The sequence below is a fragment of the Takifugu rubripes genome, chromosome 20, assembly GCF_901000725.2.
Source record: "Takifugu rubripes chromosome 20, fTakRub1.2, whole genome shotgun sequence".
In the NCBI taxonomy this organism is placed as follows: domain Eukaryota; kingdom Metazoa; phylum Chordata; class Actinopteri; order Tetraodontiformes; family Tetraodontidae; genus Takifugu; species Takifugu rubripes.
The window spans coordinates 14367531-14385918 of record NC_042304.1 but is presented as its reverse complement, the minus strand read 5'-3'; the positions used below and the strand labels follow the sequence as shown (position 1 = coordinate 14385918).

The window sequence follows — 18388 nt, the reverse complement described above, 5'->3', positions numbered from 1 at the left end:
GGAAAGACTAAAAGGCTTATGCGGAGATCACGTAATTTCTTTCACTTTGAAACTTTTTCAACACTTAAAATCAACAATCAATACAGCAAGTTGTATGCTATACTGTACATTTAGCCAACGGACGATTCAAATGTTCACGTCAGTTTTTTACATTATTTTTCCAAAGATTTTGATAGTTTAAAACCTTTTCTAATGAGGACCGAAGTTTAACGAAAGAGTGAAGAGTTTGGATGAACGCGCCTCAGCTGAAGTGATTCTGCCAACAAATGAAAACCTTTGCAAAGGCTTTTGTGATTCACCGTTAATATCAAAACAGGTGCGAGCAAATCGAGATTAAAGTTAAGACAATATGTGCCAATACGCCCAAAAACGCAATCATAAATACATTTTAAAGTGCTATTTACCGTTTTCCAACAATCATATTGTCTTCTGTCCACTGCCTACAGACACTACACACATTCCTGTGCTTAAATTATTACAATCCATGAGAAAAGCAAAATCAAATCAGGTTGTTTACCCAGCGGCCTCCTCGGTCTGATGCCAACTGGTGTAATACTTCATGTAAACAATGTCTTTCATCACAAAGAAAACATGTAAGGATGATTTTCATTTTTTTCTTTCAGTAATTACAATGTTGTGTGTGAAAGGTGTAGCCCCACAGGACTGGAGCTTTGTGTCACACTGGAATGTGCAACAAACAGTCTGAACAATTGCTCAAACTTTGACAGGAAAGATATTTTTCTCCTCTGAATTCAGTTCTTCTCATCATATTTAAGCCTTTTCCAGTTCTGAGCAGGATCCATGATTCCACTTGTGCACTGCTGCTTGTGCCACATTCTCACAGGTCCCCACATTTTTGGCATTCGGGACCTTGTCCGAGTCTAACTGGGATTTAAACTTCAAAATTCAAGCAGTTGACTTTATACCCGATCACAAAAACAGTTTTTCGTTTTACACAGTGGCCAGTTGGGCCTTGGTCCTGTTACACGTCGGGCCTTTCAGCCTTCTTCTGGCAAATTCGAATAATTTTGCCTCTCATGTTGTTATCAGCTTTCCTTTGGTATGAAGTCTAATCTAATCAGGTGGAAGTTAATTATTTGACCAAAGAACAAGAGGCCAAAATTACTCTGCCTTTATCTCATATGAGATTAGCCAAACTGGAGGTAGTCTCTCCACGAGCCTGCCGGTTCATGCGTCCAGAAACGGTGAAGATATTTAAGACCCGGTCCACCAGCCTTCGTCCGTGCCTCGTCCTCTCCAGCAGGACCACTACGAGCGCATGTATCCCCACGCCCAGAACCGCTGCTCCACCTCCAGTAAGCAAAACCACGCCAGAGATGTACATGTCATTAAGGGCTTGTCCGGGCTTTGGCATGTGGTTAACAAGGGCCAGGTGCAAAAGGACCCCTCCGCAAATCAACAGTAAGACGCCAGTGGTGAAAACCACCAGGAGGTCCGATAGACCCCCACTTTTCAGCATGTTGATCCGCTGCCGGCTGCGGATGCAGTTCATGTCCTGCACGGCTGAACTGAGAAGCTGTTTGAGCAGAATTCCGAGGGCGAGAAGGCAGAGAGCCGTGCCGGCTCCCAGCCGCCATTCGCTGGAGACGCTGGTGGTGGTGGACAGAAGGCCGACGCCACCCAACCCACAACCCAAGATTAGGAGCACAGCCACGGTGTAGCAGAGCAGAGACCTGACAGGATCTCGGAACCACCACAGCTCCACCTGCTCCTCCAGGATACCGTGCTGAATCCGACGTGGGTCTGCTGGACCGTTCAGGCCGAGCTCAGAGTCTCTGGGACCCCCCACTGGGGGATAGTCTTCCAATTCAGGCATCTTGATACAACCAGTACCCTTTAAAAATGGCCCCTGTTTGTTTACACTCTATTAATTAAGATCATGTGAATGATCTTGGTGCATGTGAATGATTGTAGATGACTATTTACAGAAACACATGCAAATATGAAGTCTTATTGCAGCTTCAACATCCAAACAGTCTGGTTTTTCAGCGCAGCAGCAGTCACCTGGAAAAGAAGAGGATATCAGTTTTAGTAGTATAGGTACACTGTTGACTATTTAATCTTATAAAATAGAATAAATAATGGTCACACATTGACAGGCAGGACAAGGGTTAGCGTCTTTGGTGCAGCGATAGTTAAAGTTTATTGTAGCCAGCAGTCACTCAGTCAACCGTAAGCGGAACTGCAACAAATACGAGGCAGCGTTTACGAGAGCACTAAAATGTAGACTTGAACCTCTCTTTGTCCCAACTGCTCAAGTCTCCACAACAGGGGAGAACAATTTGTGTCACACCTAAAAGCGTCACACCCTTTAAAAATCGATGCTAACCCTCGGTTTTTCCCAGCTTGCACGTGCTGAGCTGGCCGATGTGCTGACCACATGGATCGCTCTCAGAGTGCCGGCAGGTGCAATATAACGAAGCGTGAAGAGACCCTAACCCACCGTGCATGGGTCGGCTTTGAAACGTAGGTGCCCGATGATTCCTGACACATTTAGCCAACAGAAGATTGATGCCTGATGAATTTTTGATGCCCTTGCTGTTGATGCCCTTTTTTGATGCCCTAGCCTACAAATGTATACATTATTGACATGCTGGAAATGGCATCAGTAAGCATGAAGAAGTGATGCCTGCAGTGGGGAGGGGGGGGGGGCAGCTTCAATTAAACAATCCTGTGTCCACCCACACCCACAGCTCATAATGGCATTATGAAGCTAACATAAACCTGCATTTCTGTGACTTCTCACACCTGCAGCATCTCTCAATATCCAAAAAACAAACTTCTTTGACCTTCTCTCTCTCTTATCACGACGCTATCGAGTTGTCACATCCAAGGTGGCTGGATGCAGCAAGCATACATCGCTTGATAAACAAGGCGCACGTGCATTATCAGGCAAACTAAATGTTAATCCGTCCTACACGTTGACTGAAGCTCAGGTCATAAATCCAAAAATTGAAGTTATTATGTGCACCTAATCTCCTTTCCTCTTAAATGAGTGCATTGCCCATTATGCATTATGGTTAGCTTCAGCTTAGCTCAGCATATTTAATTCCTCTCCTGTATATTTTAACCTCATCATCTCCTCATAACACACCATGTAAACATTTCGGCATGCATAAACACACACGCTCGCCTAAACAATCATCCTCAAGGTTAAGGCTGCGGATGTCTTCTCTTTAAAAATCTGTCAGCAGCTTTAAATCTGTCAAAGTCAGCAGAGTTCAGCAAACCCTGTGTTCAGCAAGGCCCCCGTTTCTTTAAACAGATACAAAAGTGCCGTTCAAAGTGTCTAAAAGCTGATAAAGCTACAGAAAAATGAGGAGGGGACAGGGACTCATGACGTACGCAAGGTGTGAAGAGTCTGCTAATTACAGCAGAGCAGGTGTGGTGTTTATTAGCAACATCCTCCTCACATCCTGCCTCCGGTGGGACCTTCAGCGCGTGTGTGCACGTGCTCGCTTTAATAGTAAAGAGTAAGTAAAAGGACAGGTTGAGGAACTGCCAAGCAGGCCTGCTGGCATGTGTCTCGATTTTGAACTGCACTTCAAAAAGAGAAAAACAGAAGCCGCTGTGGGTGCGCGCACGCGCACACGCACGTGCACACGGGTGCGTGCTTAGTTACTAATTAATCCCATTGGATCAAACTCGGTCTCACTGACAGGTACGACCACAGAAATAGCACGGCAATTGAGCTGTGTGTGTGTGTGTGTGTGTAATGAGGAGCCAGTTGTGAAGATGACAAAAACAAACAGGCAATATTCTTTGTCTTATGAAATCTTAATGTCTAATTAAATATTATTTTTCACGATGGCCTCCAGCTGGCAGCACAGTGAGACAGGACCATGAATGATGGATCGGTAAACAATATAAGATGGAATTGTTTCCTGCCTGGGTGTGTGTTACAATACAGACCGACTGCTCAGTGTCTCTTTCTTCTTTTATTACTTCAATGACCTCTAGACTCTCATATTGTCGCCACCATGCGGCATCAGCCGCCCATTCTCTACCGCTTTTCCCCTACAGGGTCGCAGGGAAGGGACTCGCTCTCTGCCGGTTTCGGTTCATCAGCAGAAAATGGTCACACAAATATACATCAGCAGTGTGGGACACTGGTGATGGGGACACATGCATGGGTGGGGAGTCTATATTGTTTCTATGGAGCCATCCTGTCCTGCTCCAGGTGTCCTGGATCCTCTGCCAACACGATGCATTCATCGTGCCCTCGGCCAGCCGTCCCACAGGCAACACACACCTGTTTGGGTTTCACACAATAACAGTCCACGGCAGCGGGATGGCAGAGGACGTGTCTCACACAGCTCACTGTCCACTCAGAGCCCTCCCATCCGGCTCATGTCTGCAGCTTCAGCTCCAGCTCCAGGGCCAGAAACACCAGTCACCACTTCATGGTCACGTCAGCACCGCCGTTTTTGAAATGATGCAGGATAACATCAGCCATAACCCCGACTATATTTGCTTTAATGCCATCAAGGTGCAGCGCATCGACAGTTTTACTGTTCACACTGGAAAACTCCTCTGCCTCTGTATTCATTACCTTATGTGCATTTCCCCACACGTTCGTCGCATCACATGACTTGACCCCATTAACATCACGCAGCCTAAACAGTACCAGGTAATACTGTGAAGTCCTCCTGGACATGATGGCCTCGCACATCAGGAGGGAAATTCCACCCATCTCCAATATTATTTGCATATTCACTATATACATGTAGTATCTGTCAGGCCTCTGATAAAATATGCTAAAAAAAAAACAACCAAAGAGAGCACCAGCACCTTCATTCGGTCCAATTAGGAAGAGCGGCAAAACAACATCTATCTCAACGTCATCTTAGTTTCCTGCTTGGGAGTTGCTCGAGGAGGGTCTGAAGTGCTCCACCAGTGATCATTATCTCAATTTATTGAAAACGCGCAGCTAAAGAAAGTGGCGAATGGCTTCCTTTGAAACTGCAGGACTCCTGATGCTCGGCGCTGCACCTGAGAACCAGAACGATGGAGCAAACCTCACCCATTATGCAAATGCGGCGTAAAGAATCCCAACCATCCACCGGAACCCTTTAATGTGGAGAACCATCCTCTCGCGTGCTCCCACCGTGTCCGCCTCCAAGTTTTCAGGCTGCAAGGTCACAGAGGACCCGCGCTTTAAGAGTGAAAAAACACGAGTGCACTCCAATTACCTGAGGAGCTCTGGGACTCCAGTATTCCCCTCTCCGTTATGTCAGTCCGCTGAAGTCATTTCACTGGCCATTAGTGTCTCATTTTATTGTTGATTCGTGCTTCATTTAAAATTGGACGTCTCGCAGCTTAGGCTAATCGGGATGACGTCAGCAGGTAAATTAGAGGATGGTAAAGGTGGTGCACGTGGAAAAGGATATTTGTTTGAAGAATAAACCCGCAAAGCTTTATAAGGGAGCTTAGTGGCGTATGATGTGCCGAGTGTCACAGAAAGGTGTCACAGAGGTGCCTCTATCACCATGGTAACGGGCATCATCTGGTCCAAGGAAGACTATATTAGTAGTTTCAGTTATTAAAAGCTATTAATCTATCTTCAGAGGGGGAATTCTATTAACAGATGAAGTGCTGGGAATTAAAGTCGTCTGTACTAGCAAAGGCATTCAGCTGGTGATGCAGCAAAATGTAATATTGAAGAATTAAAAATATTTCCATTGGGATTTTGCACCGAAATTAAATTACTGTTGCCCTGAAGGAACAGCCTCAGATTCAAATGCAATCCATCTGTGGATTTTTGCTTATAAAGTCCCCGTGAGAACAATGACCTGCAAGTATCAGTGCTGGGACTATATTTGGTAAATAAGGAGAAAAGGTGCTTCGCCGTTTCCTTTCAAATCTCCTCTGGCAACTAATTAGCTTTGATGAAAGGAAGGAGGTGATAAGCCCCACAATTCTTTGCAACACTCACGGCATTGAACAGAGCTAAAGACTGCAAACAAGGGCAGTAAATCTGTCACCAAACTCCTGCAACCACAATCAGATCTTTCCTTATTTTAATGGCGTTTGCATCCTGGGGAAAACACAAATCCTGCAGCTGGTTGAAGGCGTTTAGTGGCGTTCAGGCTAACTTACCCAACACACCCGACTGGAGAGCGTGTGCTCTCCACAATTTCTTCCTATCCTGAAAGTAGAACTTTCTGTCTTCTGTATTGTCCCTCCAAATAACTATGGGAGAGTTTCTGCCAAATAATCAAAACAAAAACGCGGCCGGCGCCGTTTGGGGGACTGAAACGAGGCCGTTTTGGCCCTCTGGCTGTAATTCCTATTGAGTTTGTTTTCATCCAAGGGCCTTGGGTCTGGCCTGAAAGCAGTTCACAGGAAGCGAGGCGATGTTACCATGGTGACAAAGCAACACTCTTCACTCTCCGCCACAACATACACGCACCAAACCCCCAACCCCTCCTCCTCTCGTCAGATTCTTTTGGCGTCCCTGCAGGCGAGGAGAGGGGTCAGGGTTGGCTCCATCTGTCTGCGAGATGGGCGTCGGTGCCAAGCGCCACGGGGGCCGAGAGGAGAGGAAGGCAGGCTCGTGCGGAGAAGGACGTTAACTGATGTTTCTGAGTTGTCATCTGGGACGCAGAATGGGACAGACAGATGAAACTGAGGCTACGGGGGGGGGGGGGCGGCGAGCAGCCTGGGATAAGGTAACGAGGGTTCAGAGAGCTGGAGATGAGGACGGAGGCACACGCTCGGGGTTAGAGAGAGCACTCAATCTTTATATCCACTCGGGCAAAGATAAGCAATGCTAAGTAGGTCTACATGCATTTTTAAGGTCCACAAGCTTGATCTTTTTTCTCTGCGGTCACAATGGACAGCAGAGACCCATATCAGAGTCTGGCTCTGTCCAGAAACAGCCAGGAAACAATGGCCCAGTCAGTGTCACCATCCTCACCGTCTGTCAGGGATCACAGGGGGAACCTATAAGACAGATCGGCGGGGGGCGGCTTTAAACCAGCAGAAAAGACTCTTCATCCCAAGCTCTGTTCAACAAGGTTCGATATTTATTCTCCCTCTGTTCTGTCCATTCAAAGACCATTTTACATTCTTTTGGAAGCTTCGTCACAGGCTTCAGCACGTCATTAAATATTATCCGACACCTTTAGACAGTTTAAATTAGTTCAATAAAAGTTGTAAATAAGAATTCAAATTTAAAAACTGATGAGCTGTGACCTGCAGCTCTTCCAGCAGCACTAAAAGATTTTTAAAAAAAAAAATCTTAATAGGAAAAGAGCTTCTGTGAAGTCTGACCGTGAACTGCACCTCCATGGCTCAGAAAGTTTCTCCTACTTTTCATGTTTGAAATTGGTTTGTACTTTGTATTTGCATGAAGAAAAGCTCTCTGCTGGCAACAACAGCTGATGTGAAGAGCAGAGATGATGTTTTAAGCAGGGAGTCTTTAGCCGCATCTGTATCAACATCACGTGCCGATGAGGGCGTTACCGTGCTGGTCGAACTGACTAAAACAGATTTCTAGACGCCCCTTCCTTTCACGGGATCATCTACAAGCCTATTTACAACGAGACATAACCTTAAAACAGATGACTTGGAAAAATGACCCTTGTTTTATGCTCATTATTGCAATGGCAGCCTGCATCAATATCCTAATTGCTTTTCCATTCCCCACTGCAGTCACATTTTATTCTATACATTTTCTCTCCTACACATTGTACTGCTCCATTATTGATACATAGGAATGCATTCTGTGTGCACGACAAACAATGAAATAAAAAAAAATTAAAAAGAAACCCTGAATTCGAGCTGCATGCCGACTGACATTTCTACCTCTCAACAAAGCTTTCCCATTTGAATTCAGTCTCCGGCTCCCGGTTTAATTCCAGCCGAGCTCATTTCTCAGCTTATGTGGCACAGCATCGCCCTGACCTGCCCCTCCTGACATCGTGTCCACACACACACGCAAACACACACAAACGCCACCTGCATCTCTTCCTCACGATGTTCTAGCGTGCACCTCTTTTCACCGGTCTCACCACCAACACTCTGTTATCTCGCTAAGTTCTTATCTCTCCCCTCTTCTGTCTGCTCTGGAGGAAGATGTGTGCATGTGGGGTGGGTGGATTGTGTTTCTTTGCTATGGATTCCCTTCTGTCTGCAGGTGCCAGCACCGGAGTCACTGGCCCCTCTCTAATGCACACGCCGATGTACACACGCTGTGGTGCCATCACCCATCAGGTTTCTAGAATCTCTTCTCAGTATGTGAAACGAACCTTTTTGCCAACTGCACCGGAAATCTTGACATTATCGAGCTCTAAAACAAACAGAGGCTACAAAAGGCGCTGTTTACCTAAAGTTTTCCAGAAAATGGGGAGAGATTTTCCCCCCATTATTTTCCTTCCTATCTACAGGCATTTCCTCCTTTTGAAAAAGAGTTTTCTCCCCTCAAATTGCTATTTTTAAAAAAAGTAGTTTAGTTCGATCTAATGCCGGCTGTGAAACCCTCCCGCTCTCTCCTGTGTGCCGCGGTCAAAAATGTTGGTCCACAAAGAAAAGTATTCAAAATTTCTGCTTCCGCCAAATAGTCTCCATTACCAAAAGAGCGGAGTAGAGAACTGAATGCTGTGCGTGATGACTAAGGCACATGAACCCCGGCGTTGGAGGACGATTTCAGCTCCAGGAAGTGAAACCTCTGGACAGCTGACAGCTTTCCTCGCTCTTCCACAGCTGCAACATTGAAACTTTAATTAAACCAGCAATTAGCATGCTGGGCCCTTCTGCTTCATTCCTGCTGACGTTGGAAAAGTGATCCCTTTTTTTTTTTTAAAAGTCCTTTTCCCCCGCTCCTTTCCTCTAGGGGGTTCAGAGGTGGTCTGCTGTTTTGCATCTGGCATTAAGAGCTGAGAAAAACAGCCATTTCATGGGGAATAATAGGGTCACTTGTACGTGACTGGACACTTTATTATTTATCTGTGTTTACCTGAGAGTGTGTGTCACCACGCCCTTAATGGAAAAGGTGGAGCACCGTAAAATTCAGATGTTTATGAGCTAGCGTTTATGATGCCTGCATGTCATAAGTGTTAGGTATGACCTTTGGCAGCGATCGAGCTCATCGTTGCACATAGACCGGATAAAAGGTGAACTTCAGAAACCCCACCAGACTTGTGCTCAGCAATTCACTCCATGCACTTTCATTTGATGCTAAAGCCAAGTTTGAACCAAGCTTTAGCCGCCTGCAGACTGTTTTACAGCGGACCTTTAGACTCTCGACCTGCCGGTTGTCATTTTATCCCTCCGATCGACCTCAGCCGTACCGCCGCAGGTGCTATTTAAATGTTATTTACAAGAAAATGAATCCCGTTAACAGGCTGTCCTAATAGCGGCACTCAAGTGAGGGTCAGGACTGCAAACCTTCACCACAAAAACATCTAACATTGATGTTTTTGGATTCTGAGAGAGGAGATTCTGATAAACTCACACACGCTTTTTTTAAACTAGACGAATTATTCGGCCCACATTGACTACACCACACTTATTGGTGACTGAACATTTCTGCATGCAGGGCACAGCTACTATTGATGTCACAGCACGTGCCCGAGTCTGGATCTGCTGACGATGAAACAAAGCGTCTCTCAGGGATATTTAAGATTCTGGGCTACACTCTGCCCCACTTATTGTCTGGCGTCCGTGTCACAAACACATGGCCGGCCACAAACATCTCAGGAAGAGAGCTCTGGTGTAAGTTCTGCACCGTGCACGGTCATCTACAGTTACTGGCTCAGTTTGCGGCCCTTATCCCGCCCAGCAGGCACTTTCCAAGCACCAGCATTGACGACTGCTCCAAAACATGCTTTAAGGATTCAAAAGCACATCTTATATTCATTATAAGGATAATGGCAGGATGTAACCATACATAACTAGGTCTGTTTTAAAGAACCACTGGTACTTCCTGTCTCTCTTTTGGAATTTTTTTTCAGTCACTTTGGAATAAATGAGAACTGATATGATCTTTTCATAGAGGTTAACAGCCAAACCACAGGAGCAAAGGTTAAGGCGTGAAGAAATATCAACACTGTTGACTTCCTTGTTTTGATGGAAACTAAAATGGCACGATCATGTAGAGCTTCCATCCAAAACAAACAAACTAAAAGCTTTAAAGTCAGTATAATTAAGAATAGATGGTTTCTGAGACGAATGCTTCATTTATGCACATTACGAGCTTAAAGTGCTTGAAAAATGGCTTAAAAGTCAATTTCTGAAAGGATAATAAGGTCGAGACTGGTCATCGAAATGCAGCTTCTGTCTTCTTTTAAGTTTTTATTAACAGAGTTCTACGTCCCATTAAAGAGATTCAAACATAAAAAGTTGGTTTTTATCTTCAGGATGAGTTGGCGGCTCCTGTGAAGTGGGTGAAAATATTTTAAAAAGAGGGATAAACCAAGCACATCCGCCCAAAGCCCATACGTGTAAGGCTATTTAAACACTGGAGATCAATACTGTAACACAAACTAAATACGGGCTATTTAAACATGTCGCTGTGGACAAATAAGAGTTTGCAAGTTTAAGTTCCTGGAAATATGAGCAGCTGAATGAACTAAAGAAATGCTCAGCAGTCTGCGGCAGCGTGGATCACCTACAATTACGCAAGTTGAAATATAAGGAACAAAAAACGTACATACATGAAAAACTTTTATCTGAAGGAGGAAGTTGGAGCCTGTAGGGCAGTTTCTTCCTTTCATGAATTCTGCGTACCTGTGCGCTCGGCTGATCCGCTCCGAATCCGCCAGCCCGTCTTTAATTCCGCGGCTGCGTCTGTCGCCTTCCCCACAATCCCTTAACCTTTTCCCGGATGTGATTGTCCAAGTGGGAGCCGCTCAAAGTGCTTCGTCTTCGGCTGCCGCCTCTCCAGAGCCCCTCGGCGGATCTGCGGCTCTCCGCCGGACGGTCTTCCCCCGTTTAATGCAGGTGCGGCCGCGCACGCAGAGGACGCCGGTGGGAGGGGACAGACGGCGGCTGGACCGACCCCCGCACCACCGCGGGTCCAGCCTCAGCACATGACTGTGGGCAGGACAGCCTCAGGAAGAGCCGCTGCGGGGGTGGGTAGACGGAAGGTGTTCGATAATCATAGACCATCATATGGATAATATAAATCTGCAGGCTGAAGGGGGATTGGGGGGGGGTTAGAATCAGTTCTGATATAACCTTCATCCACAGAATAAGATGTTTACTGTGAATGCTGTTTTCATCATTCCAGTATTTTATAACTTTATTTTAGTTCTGCTGTAGAATGTGCCGGGTGTGTAAATCGGCTTTGAAATGTTCAATTTCCTACATTAATCATGCTCATCTCTCATTTCTATCTCTATGGTTACCAAACATTTCAACTAGCTTCTGCAAGAGGGAAAGTTTCTGTATTATGACCCCTGTAATGTGCAGAATAGCTCCTCCATTTCCTTCTCCAGGCTCCATATTTTCATCCTCACCAGGGCTACGATCCAAAATTAGATCAAGTGCTTCATTCAGGGTTTGTCACTTGCTGGTGGTGCTACCACAGGACGAGACGTGCAGGCAGAAACTCTTATTCGCAGAAGAAAAAGATTCAGACTCATCTGTGTAATTGTGTTGTTTTTGGATACAGCAGTTTAGTGCATCTGCAACCTGAATCTTTGTAAATGTCCCCAACCTAAACAGAACCAATGCCCCCATGGCCGATGTTTCCAGTGTTTCAGCCTGTGTGGAATAACTCATAAATCAATCAGTGTGACACAATTGCTATTATTGATTGTTAGCATGAGCAATGTATATTACCTTCAAAATAGCCTGTAGCCATACAACAAATTGGCCTGATATGCCAACGACACACATCTCTGTAGTTGAACATGTATTATTTAACAGAGGGAAAAAAGATGTGTGTTCAATCATTTTAATATTATTTAGCCCACTATATAAATGAAAGGATGGCAATGGCAGGAATATAAGTATAAATTTAATTACCAAGAATGGTTGTTTACCTCATCTGACAGTGAGCTGCACATAATTCCTGCTCATTTTTCAAGGCGAAACCCAGAAACACAGATGCTGTTTTGGGAGCATTTGGAGAGTTGAAAGTGGTTTCTGCTGGGATGCTGATTTCTGAGAGGCACTGTGATGTTTACAGTGTTTCATCTGTGCTGACAGCTCTCTGATGCTGCTAAAGACTGCGTGCGCCGGACAGTTAAAAACATACTTGAGTTTTTGAGCAGGCATCCAATAGAGCTGCCGGTCCAACTGCACGTAGGGACGACACACGGAAACGTTTATGTGCAGCTTTACGGGACGCTGCGAGACAAAACAATTGGAAATATTTGCCTTTGCGCTCACTCCCTAAACATTATTGCTTTTTTGAGGCCCTCGGAGATGGCAGGCTCTTCACCCTGCTCTGGAGCGTGGCTATTTGACAGATAAAAACACTTTAGCGGTGCTATTTCGTACCAGTGTGCTCGGGTGAGATGGGCGCCTCTCATGTGCGGAGGTAAATGATGCTGCAAAGAGCAGCCTCTCTCTTGTTAATCTTTTTGCATGGAGCAGCTCGAATGAGGCCTTCATCCACCAGAGGCTCAGCCGGGAGGTGCAGCGGGCCGCCATGGTGCCGACCCAGGACGGACCGTCCCTCGTTTACATTATATGGAATTTGTTTATTTCTGTATACATATGTATTCATGTAAAGTGGCTGCAGGCTGACAGCAGTAGATGTATTAAATTAAACAAAAGTTGTTTTAATGATTTTATTTTATGATATTATTATTTCCCCTGCATAGCGTGTGGCCTGGATATGCCCCTCGGGACTAATTAATTATATCCTGACCTTGATTTTGAAGTCAGTTTTTGGATCGATATTTAGAATGAAAGCATACACACATAAACGGAATTCTTTCGTAGCCTATTGGACAAAAGCTGTAATGATGGGGGGGCTGGTTACTGGTTCGGATGGCAAATGTTTGCACTTTTGGAGGTTTGGAGGCGCAGGCGTCATCGTTTTGGCAGCTTATGAAGTGTGGCGTGCTGAAAAGCTGTTAGCGCTCCATTTGGTTGGGCTCTCCTGCTCACATCAAGTTAAATTTGAAATGAACACGACGCTCAGGTCCACTCAATCATGTGTTGGCACTCTTTAAAAATGGGTTTTCTTAGGGGGAGCTTGTGAGAATGAGGAAATGGTTGACACAGCCGTCAACATGGATGCCAATGAGCCGCCCGGCCGACTCTGTGAGAGCTCCAACCCGGGAACTTGTTTACCAGCGTGTTCTTCACAGCCACCAGGATGGTCTCTATGGTGCATCCAGTGGCAGCAGCACTCCATCTGTGTTATTACATGTCTACCTGGGAGAATCGGGGAGGGCTGGCACTGACAGATGCACTGCAATCTGCTGTGGTGACACCAAGAGGAAAACATATTTAAATCACTGTCATTGCAACTACTATCCGGATACTAAAAGTTGAGATGGTTAAATTACTTTCCTGACCAGCAGAATAGCAGGACAACTCTGTTTCCCTTTGGTTCACACATCAGATTTCTGGGAATTTCTGACAATTCCCTAAACACTCTGTGTAAATGGGGCTTCCACTGTGGCTGCTGTGAGCTTGTTTCTTGGTCTTTTTGTTGTGACTACTATCAGGAGTTTCACCTGTTGTCTCTTGTGGCCCCTCCCACTCGATGTGCGACACCTGTGTTTAAATGCCTCCCCGCATTTCCTCATTAGTGTTGCTGTATTCTCTATTTCCACGCTTTTGTATTGTCCAGTAAATATCTGGACGCCTGCTTCCCTGTGTATCCATTTTAGCCAAACTCCTAATTCTTTAAACGCTCTTTTTACACCAACTCTGTTCTGTTAAATGACAAATTTGCACAGTACACTTGTAACACACTCAGAGTGAGCACAAAGGTTGATCAGGCACCGATCGGTACCTTGAGCCCCGACCTATAAAGATCTCTGTCTCATTTCCATCTAAATGAAAGGAACACTGAGTTTGTCCATAGAAACGACCGGCTATAATCAGGGCGAGCAGAAAATTCTCTGGCCCAATTTCAGCTGCAAATTGAGCTTCTTTGATCAATAATTCTTTGTGTTTGTTCTACCTGAGCGTCAGGTTTGCCAAGACTCATTTTTTTCACATTGCTGGGAGGGAAAAATCCTTTCAACATGAATGCACGTTATTACTGGTTTTGGCTATTTTAAGTAAAGCCAGTGTGACAATTTCAGTTACAGCTGACATGTTTAAAAGAAAAAAGCCACAACGCAGTAACAATAAACCCACTGTGTGCTGTGTTAAAGCTCAACCCTCTGATTTATATTTGTATCCCTGCATTAATAATTATTGCAGGTCTGAAGACCTGAGCTTCCAGTAAAGGTGAAGCTCATTAGATCTGTAGGCCTGCAGCATGACAATAATCAGACCTCACATTCTTACTGTGTGGATGAGAAGACACAGATTTCCAACTTGTCCTCTGTGCCTTTTGCTGTTTTGTTCTTTATTCAGCCAGGCCTAAATTATTTCAGCCATACACTTTATAAAAGGTAGACTTGGCTAAGTGTTTCTCGCTAATCTGTTTTTACTTTCACATTGAAGAAATGCAAATCAACTGTCTGCATGTGCAATAATAAATCCTCATGCATCTTTGTTGGTCTCCACAGATTTGCTGAGGGAGAAGAGTGAATTCCACTCCCATTAGCTCTCAGCAGCACAGCGATATGATCAAATGGAGCCCAACTCCAATGTAAGCAGCGGCGTTCAGATAGATTATAATTAGAGACCGCCACAAACCAATCTGACAACAGACCATGTGAATAACAGCTGCTGCGCTCAAACTGAATCTTTATTCATGGATGTACCAAAACTCTCTGATTCTCCTTTGTAATCTCAATAAAAAAGTCACATTTATTTTTTCACCCAATTAAATTCCTTGGCAGCCCGTGTAATCGTTTCATCCGTTGGGGGGGCAAAATCACACACAAACACACACACAAACACACACACACACAAGCTTCTTATCATTGACAACTAAAGGGCTCTAAAAGAGCATCTAACCTCTGCAAAGTTTGGGATCCAAAGATTTTGGACAATATTAATGAGCCATCTGCAGTAAGGACGCACAGCTGGAATGAACAGAGTTTGATTAAAGGGGAGATTTGAGCCCAGATTCAATTTAGACAAACAAAGAGAAAGTTTGGGTCGTCCCTGACGATGCTTAAATAATGGGCCACACAAAATAATTCACCATAAGGAATGGGCTGCATTTGGCACAAATCCTTTTCGCCCCTGTCGGTGTCTCTTCGTGTTTAGATCCCGACTCGCTGTGATCATTCACAACCGGGGCTGCGGCTCAGTCACCTTGCCTGCTGTGATGTATGAGACTGTGGCTCATTGAGCACAGAAAAGGAGAAGACTTTATTGAGAATTTAGAAGCACTTGTGCAAATATGATGGATGATCCGATGGGAAATAGCTCCTCTGGTCAATTTTTGAAGAAAAAAAAAGATGGGAAGCGTTGGGACAACTGCATCGGTTAGAAAAGGATGAATCATCTCTAAAAAAAATAGTGAATGTTGGTGCTGAGTGGAAGCCCAGCCCTCGCAGCTGGCCATTAAACCTCTGAACATTCTGGACGTTTCCTTCAACCTTTTTGCTGTTTCCCTCCTCATCAACCTTCATCACATTTTGATCCACACTGTCCTTCCATCTGATGGACGGAGCTCTACAGAACAGCTGCAGTCTGACAATTTTCTGTTGCTTATAGAAAAACTGCCCTTTTTGTATCCATGGTGACATAGCTGGCTCTGACAAACACAAACTTTTGCTCATTTAGGAAAAATGTTCACAGTAACTATACATAAATCACATAATTATATATAAATCAAATGACAGCCACAAACTTTTATTTTCAATGATGATAGGGCATTTAGATTTTAGTGGTTTTGATATCCCAAATGGAGACAAAATGTATTGTCAGTACATATACAGACAGTGTTGTTCCACTGAGTGATGTAAAGACTTATAAATAATAAATAATGTATATTAAGAGAGGCCCCCAAGCAGAAGTATCATGTAGTGTTCTGTGTTAATGGATGGGTCTTTGCAAAATAAGAAAAACATGGGCCCGAACACCTGCACAGGTGTTTTTTCCCCAAGCGAAATCAATGGCAATCAAGCAGAATGTGCACACCTTTGCAGAGTACCAACACTTGTTCAAACTGCCTGGAGAAATCACCTGTGTGGGAATGCCAAGGTGGATATAACGTCCATCAGAGTGGTTGCAACAGTTTCTCAGACGATATGCACAGGTGTAGCCCCTCCCTCCACCACTAATGTCTGTGGCATCAGTGGAGCCCTCAGCCTTGACACTGATGGCTTAATTTGGCCATGATGTGTGTGCAGCAACGATAATGTGGCTGTGACTCATAAATCACACTGACCTGGTGTCCCTCCCTACACGAGCCGCTCGGCTTCGCAGTGCATCAATGCTAATTTTTTTTTGTGTGTGTGGTCGCTTGGATCGCTCACTGCCAGATAACTCTGGATGGGGCCACAGCCAGCTCACTCAGGGCCAAGGAAATCCTCTCCAGCCTGGAGGGCCATCCACATGGCCCCTCTGCAGGCTTTTCAAATTTAAGATGCCTTTAAGTCGCTGTATTTGGCGCCGAGTCATTCGTATGTTGTGTCAAATTTCAGGTGTTATATCGAGGATATTCATCTAACGTACAAGATGTCTGACACCTTTTTCCATTCTTTTTATGTTCACTTCAGAGTTACACACACTTGGCCACATGCCACTCTGAGAAAAGAAGGAGGTAAAAGTTTTGGGGAGGCACTGAGTGTTGGAATTAGCTGATTTGCAGGGCAGTAATCATGAACACCAGCCGGCGGAGATAAACGAGCAGACAATGACTCAGTGATGAAGGCAATTATTTGGAAGGAGGAACATATTGATGGGAGGAGAGATGTGATGGACAAAAATGGGCGAGTAGAGAATGACGGAGACGGAGAGGCGTGGCTGGGATGAAAAGAAAACAGGGAGGCATTAAGGGTAGATACATGAAGGAAATGAGAGGAGAATTTCTTAGCGGTCACTCAGAAACGTCCATTTTGCAAAGGCCTCAGCAGGCCCCTACTCTCACACAATAAAAAATGGCAAAAACAAAACCCTGAAAAATAAGAATAAAATGTGACCAACAAAGAAAAATCAGGCCCACGCGCTCACACTCTGAGTGTGGTGTTAAGCCTTCTGTCAGAGCTTGCGCTCAAGTTAGTGGCCATGAGTTAAAATGATCTATTGGCTGTTGTGAGAGAATTACTCGAGCACAGAAGGCCTAAATATGGCCAGATGGACTAACTGGCTGGCTGGCAGGAAGTAACAGGCTGTATGTTTCTTTTTGATTGGCTCTAATTATGATCTACTGCCGTGCCTACCAGAGAAATGCTGACTGAGTGTGCTAAAAGGTGTGTGTGTGTCTGTGTGTTTGTTCTTGTACTTACTGAGTGTGAAAATCCTTAGTCTACTAGCAAAGAGAAGACATTTTTGAACAGGGAGGATGTGTCTGATCCACACAACTGTTTGAGGGTTACGACCTCGTTTTAAGGTGGCGGTCTGAATTGGGTCAAGGTCAAGGTCAGGTTCAGAGTAGTTAGGGCAAAATGGGTGAAAATTATATGATCCCAATGAGGGGCGCTGCAAAATAGTTTTGGGAACATATTGTGTAGATGAATAAATAAATCTAGTTCTCGACAGCTGTAAAGAAGCCAGGTAGGTTATTAGAACCAGACATTACTAACGTTTATTCTCACAGCTGTTGACTCAAGATTAATATATGTGCTTCTGCAACCACTGTGGGTTTATATCCATTTGTCCGCTGACCCATCTGAAACCGTCACTTTACAGTCAGCCGCCATCTCGGCAGCACAAATAACAGAGAAGGAATTTTCCGACCACAGCGGGTAAAACAGAAAAGGCGAGTGAATCAGATGTTCCCTCATTTTCCCTTCTTATTCACCCCCCTCTGTTTCTTTCTCCAAATAATCAATCTCCTTCACTTCTTTTAGCCTCCATTCTGTCATCCCCCTTTCTTATGTTCAGCTTGATTCCCCCTCCTTTCCCTTCCTCCTCCCCTCCTCCTCCTCCTCCTCCTCCTCCTCCTCTCATCTCTCCACTTCTCTTTCTTCCTGCTCTATATGCTCCTTCGCCTTCCCTCATCCAGACACCAATTCACTATTCCATTCACAAGGATATGATAAGGTGATTATGCATGGGCCTCGTGCTGCTCCTGCACATACCTGAACGTGCACACACACACACACACACACACACACACACCTTTTTTGTACTGATGGAAGCTGACATCTTATTTCCCTTAAAAATT

At 44.9% G+C, this 18388-nt stretch overlaps 1 protein-coding gene and 1 long non-coding RNA gene across 5 annotated transcripts; both read right to left on the bottom strand.

Annotated features, from left to right (window-relative positions):
• Positions 1-19: 19 nt before the first annotated feature.
• On the bottom strand, positions 20-10982 carry tmem125a (transmembrane protein 125a). Of its 4 annotated transcripts, none has more exons than XM_011615100.2 (2): positions 10680-10982; positions 20-2025 (listed from the first exon to the last, which is right to left on the bottom strand). In XM_011615100.2, the coding sequence occupies exon 2, from the start codon at positions 1835-1837 to the stop codon at positions 1139-1141; it is 699 nt and encodes a 232-aa protein (XP_011613402.1). In that variant the 5' UTR covers positions 1838-2025; positions 10680-10982; the 3' UTR covers positions 20-1138. The 4 variants fall into 4 exon arrangements, 2 of the variants coding, with proteins under 2 accessions (XP_011613402.1, XP_011613401.1); XM_011615099.2 differs by having other exon boundaries at positions 10753-10982; XR_003886201.1 differs by lacking the exon at positions 20-2025 and adding an exon at positions 2665-6966 and having other exon boundaries at positions 10753-10958.
• Positions 10983-12669: 1687 nt separating this feature from the next.
• On the bottom strand, positions 12670-13758 carry LOC105417977 (uncharacterized). Its single transcript, XR_965409.2, has 2 exons — positions 13500-13758; positions 12670-13403 (listed from the first exon to the last, which is right to left on the bottom strand). It is a non-coding gene; the product is annotated as an uncharacterized lncRNA (long non-coding RNA).
• Between the last annotated feature and the right edge of the window lie 4630 nt (positions 13759-18388).

What these genes read in the sequence shown, in the direction of transcription:
- tmem125a (XM_011615100.2), bottom strand. Translation starts at nt 1,837, where the DNA reads ATGCCTGAATTGGAAGACTATCCCCCAGTGGGGGGTCCCAGAGACTCT.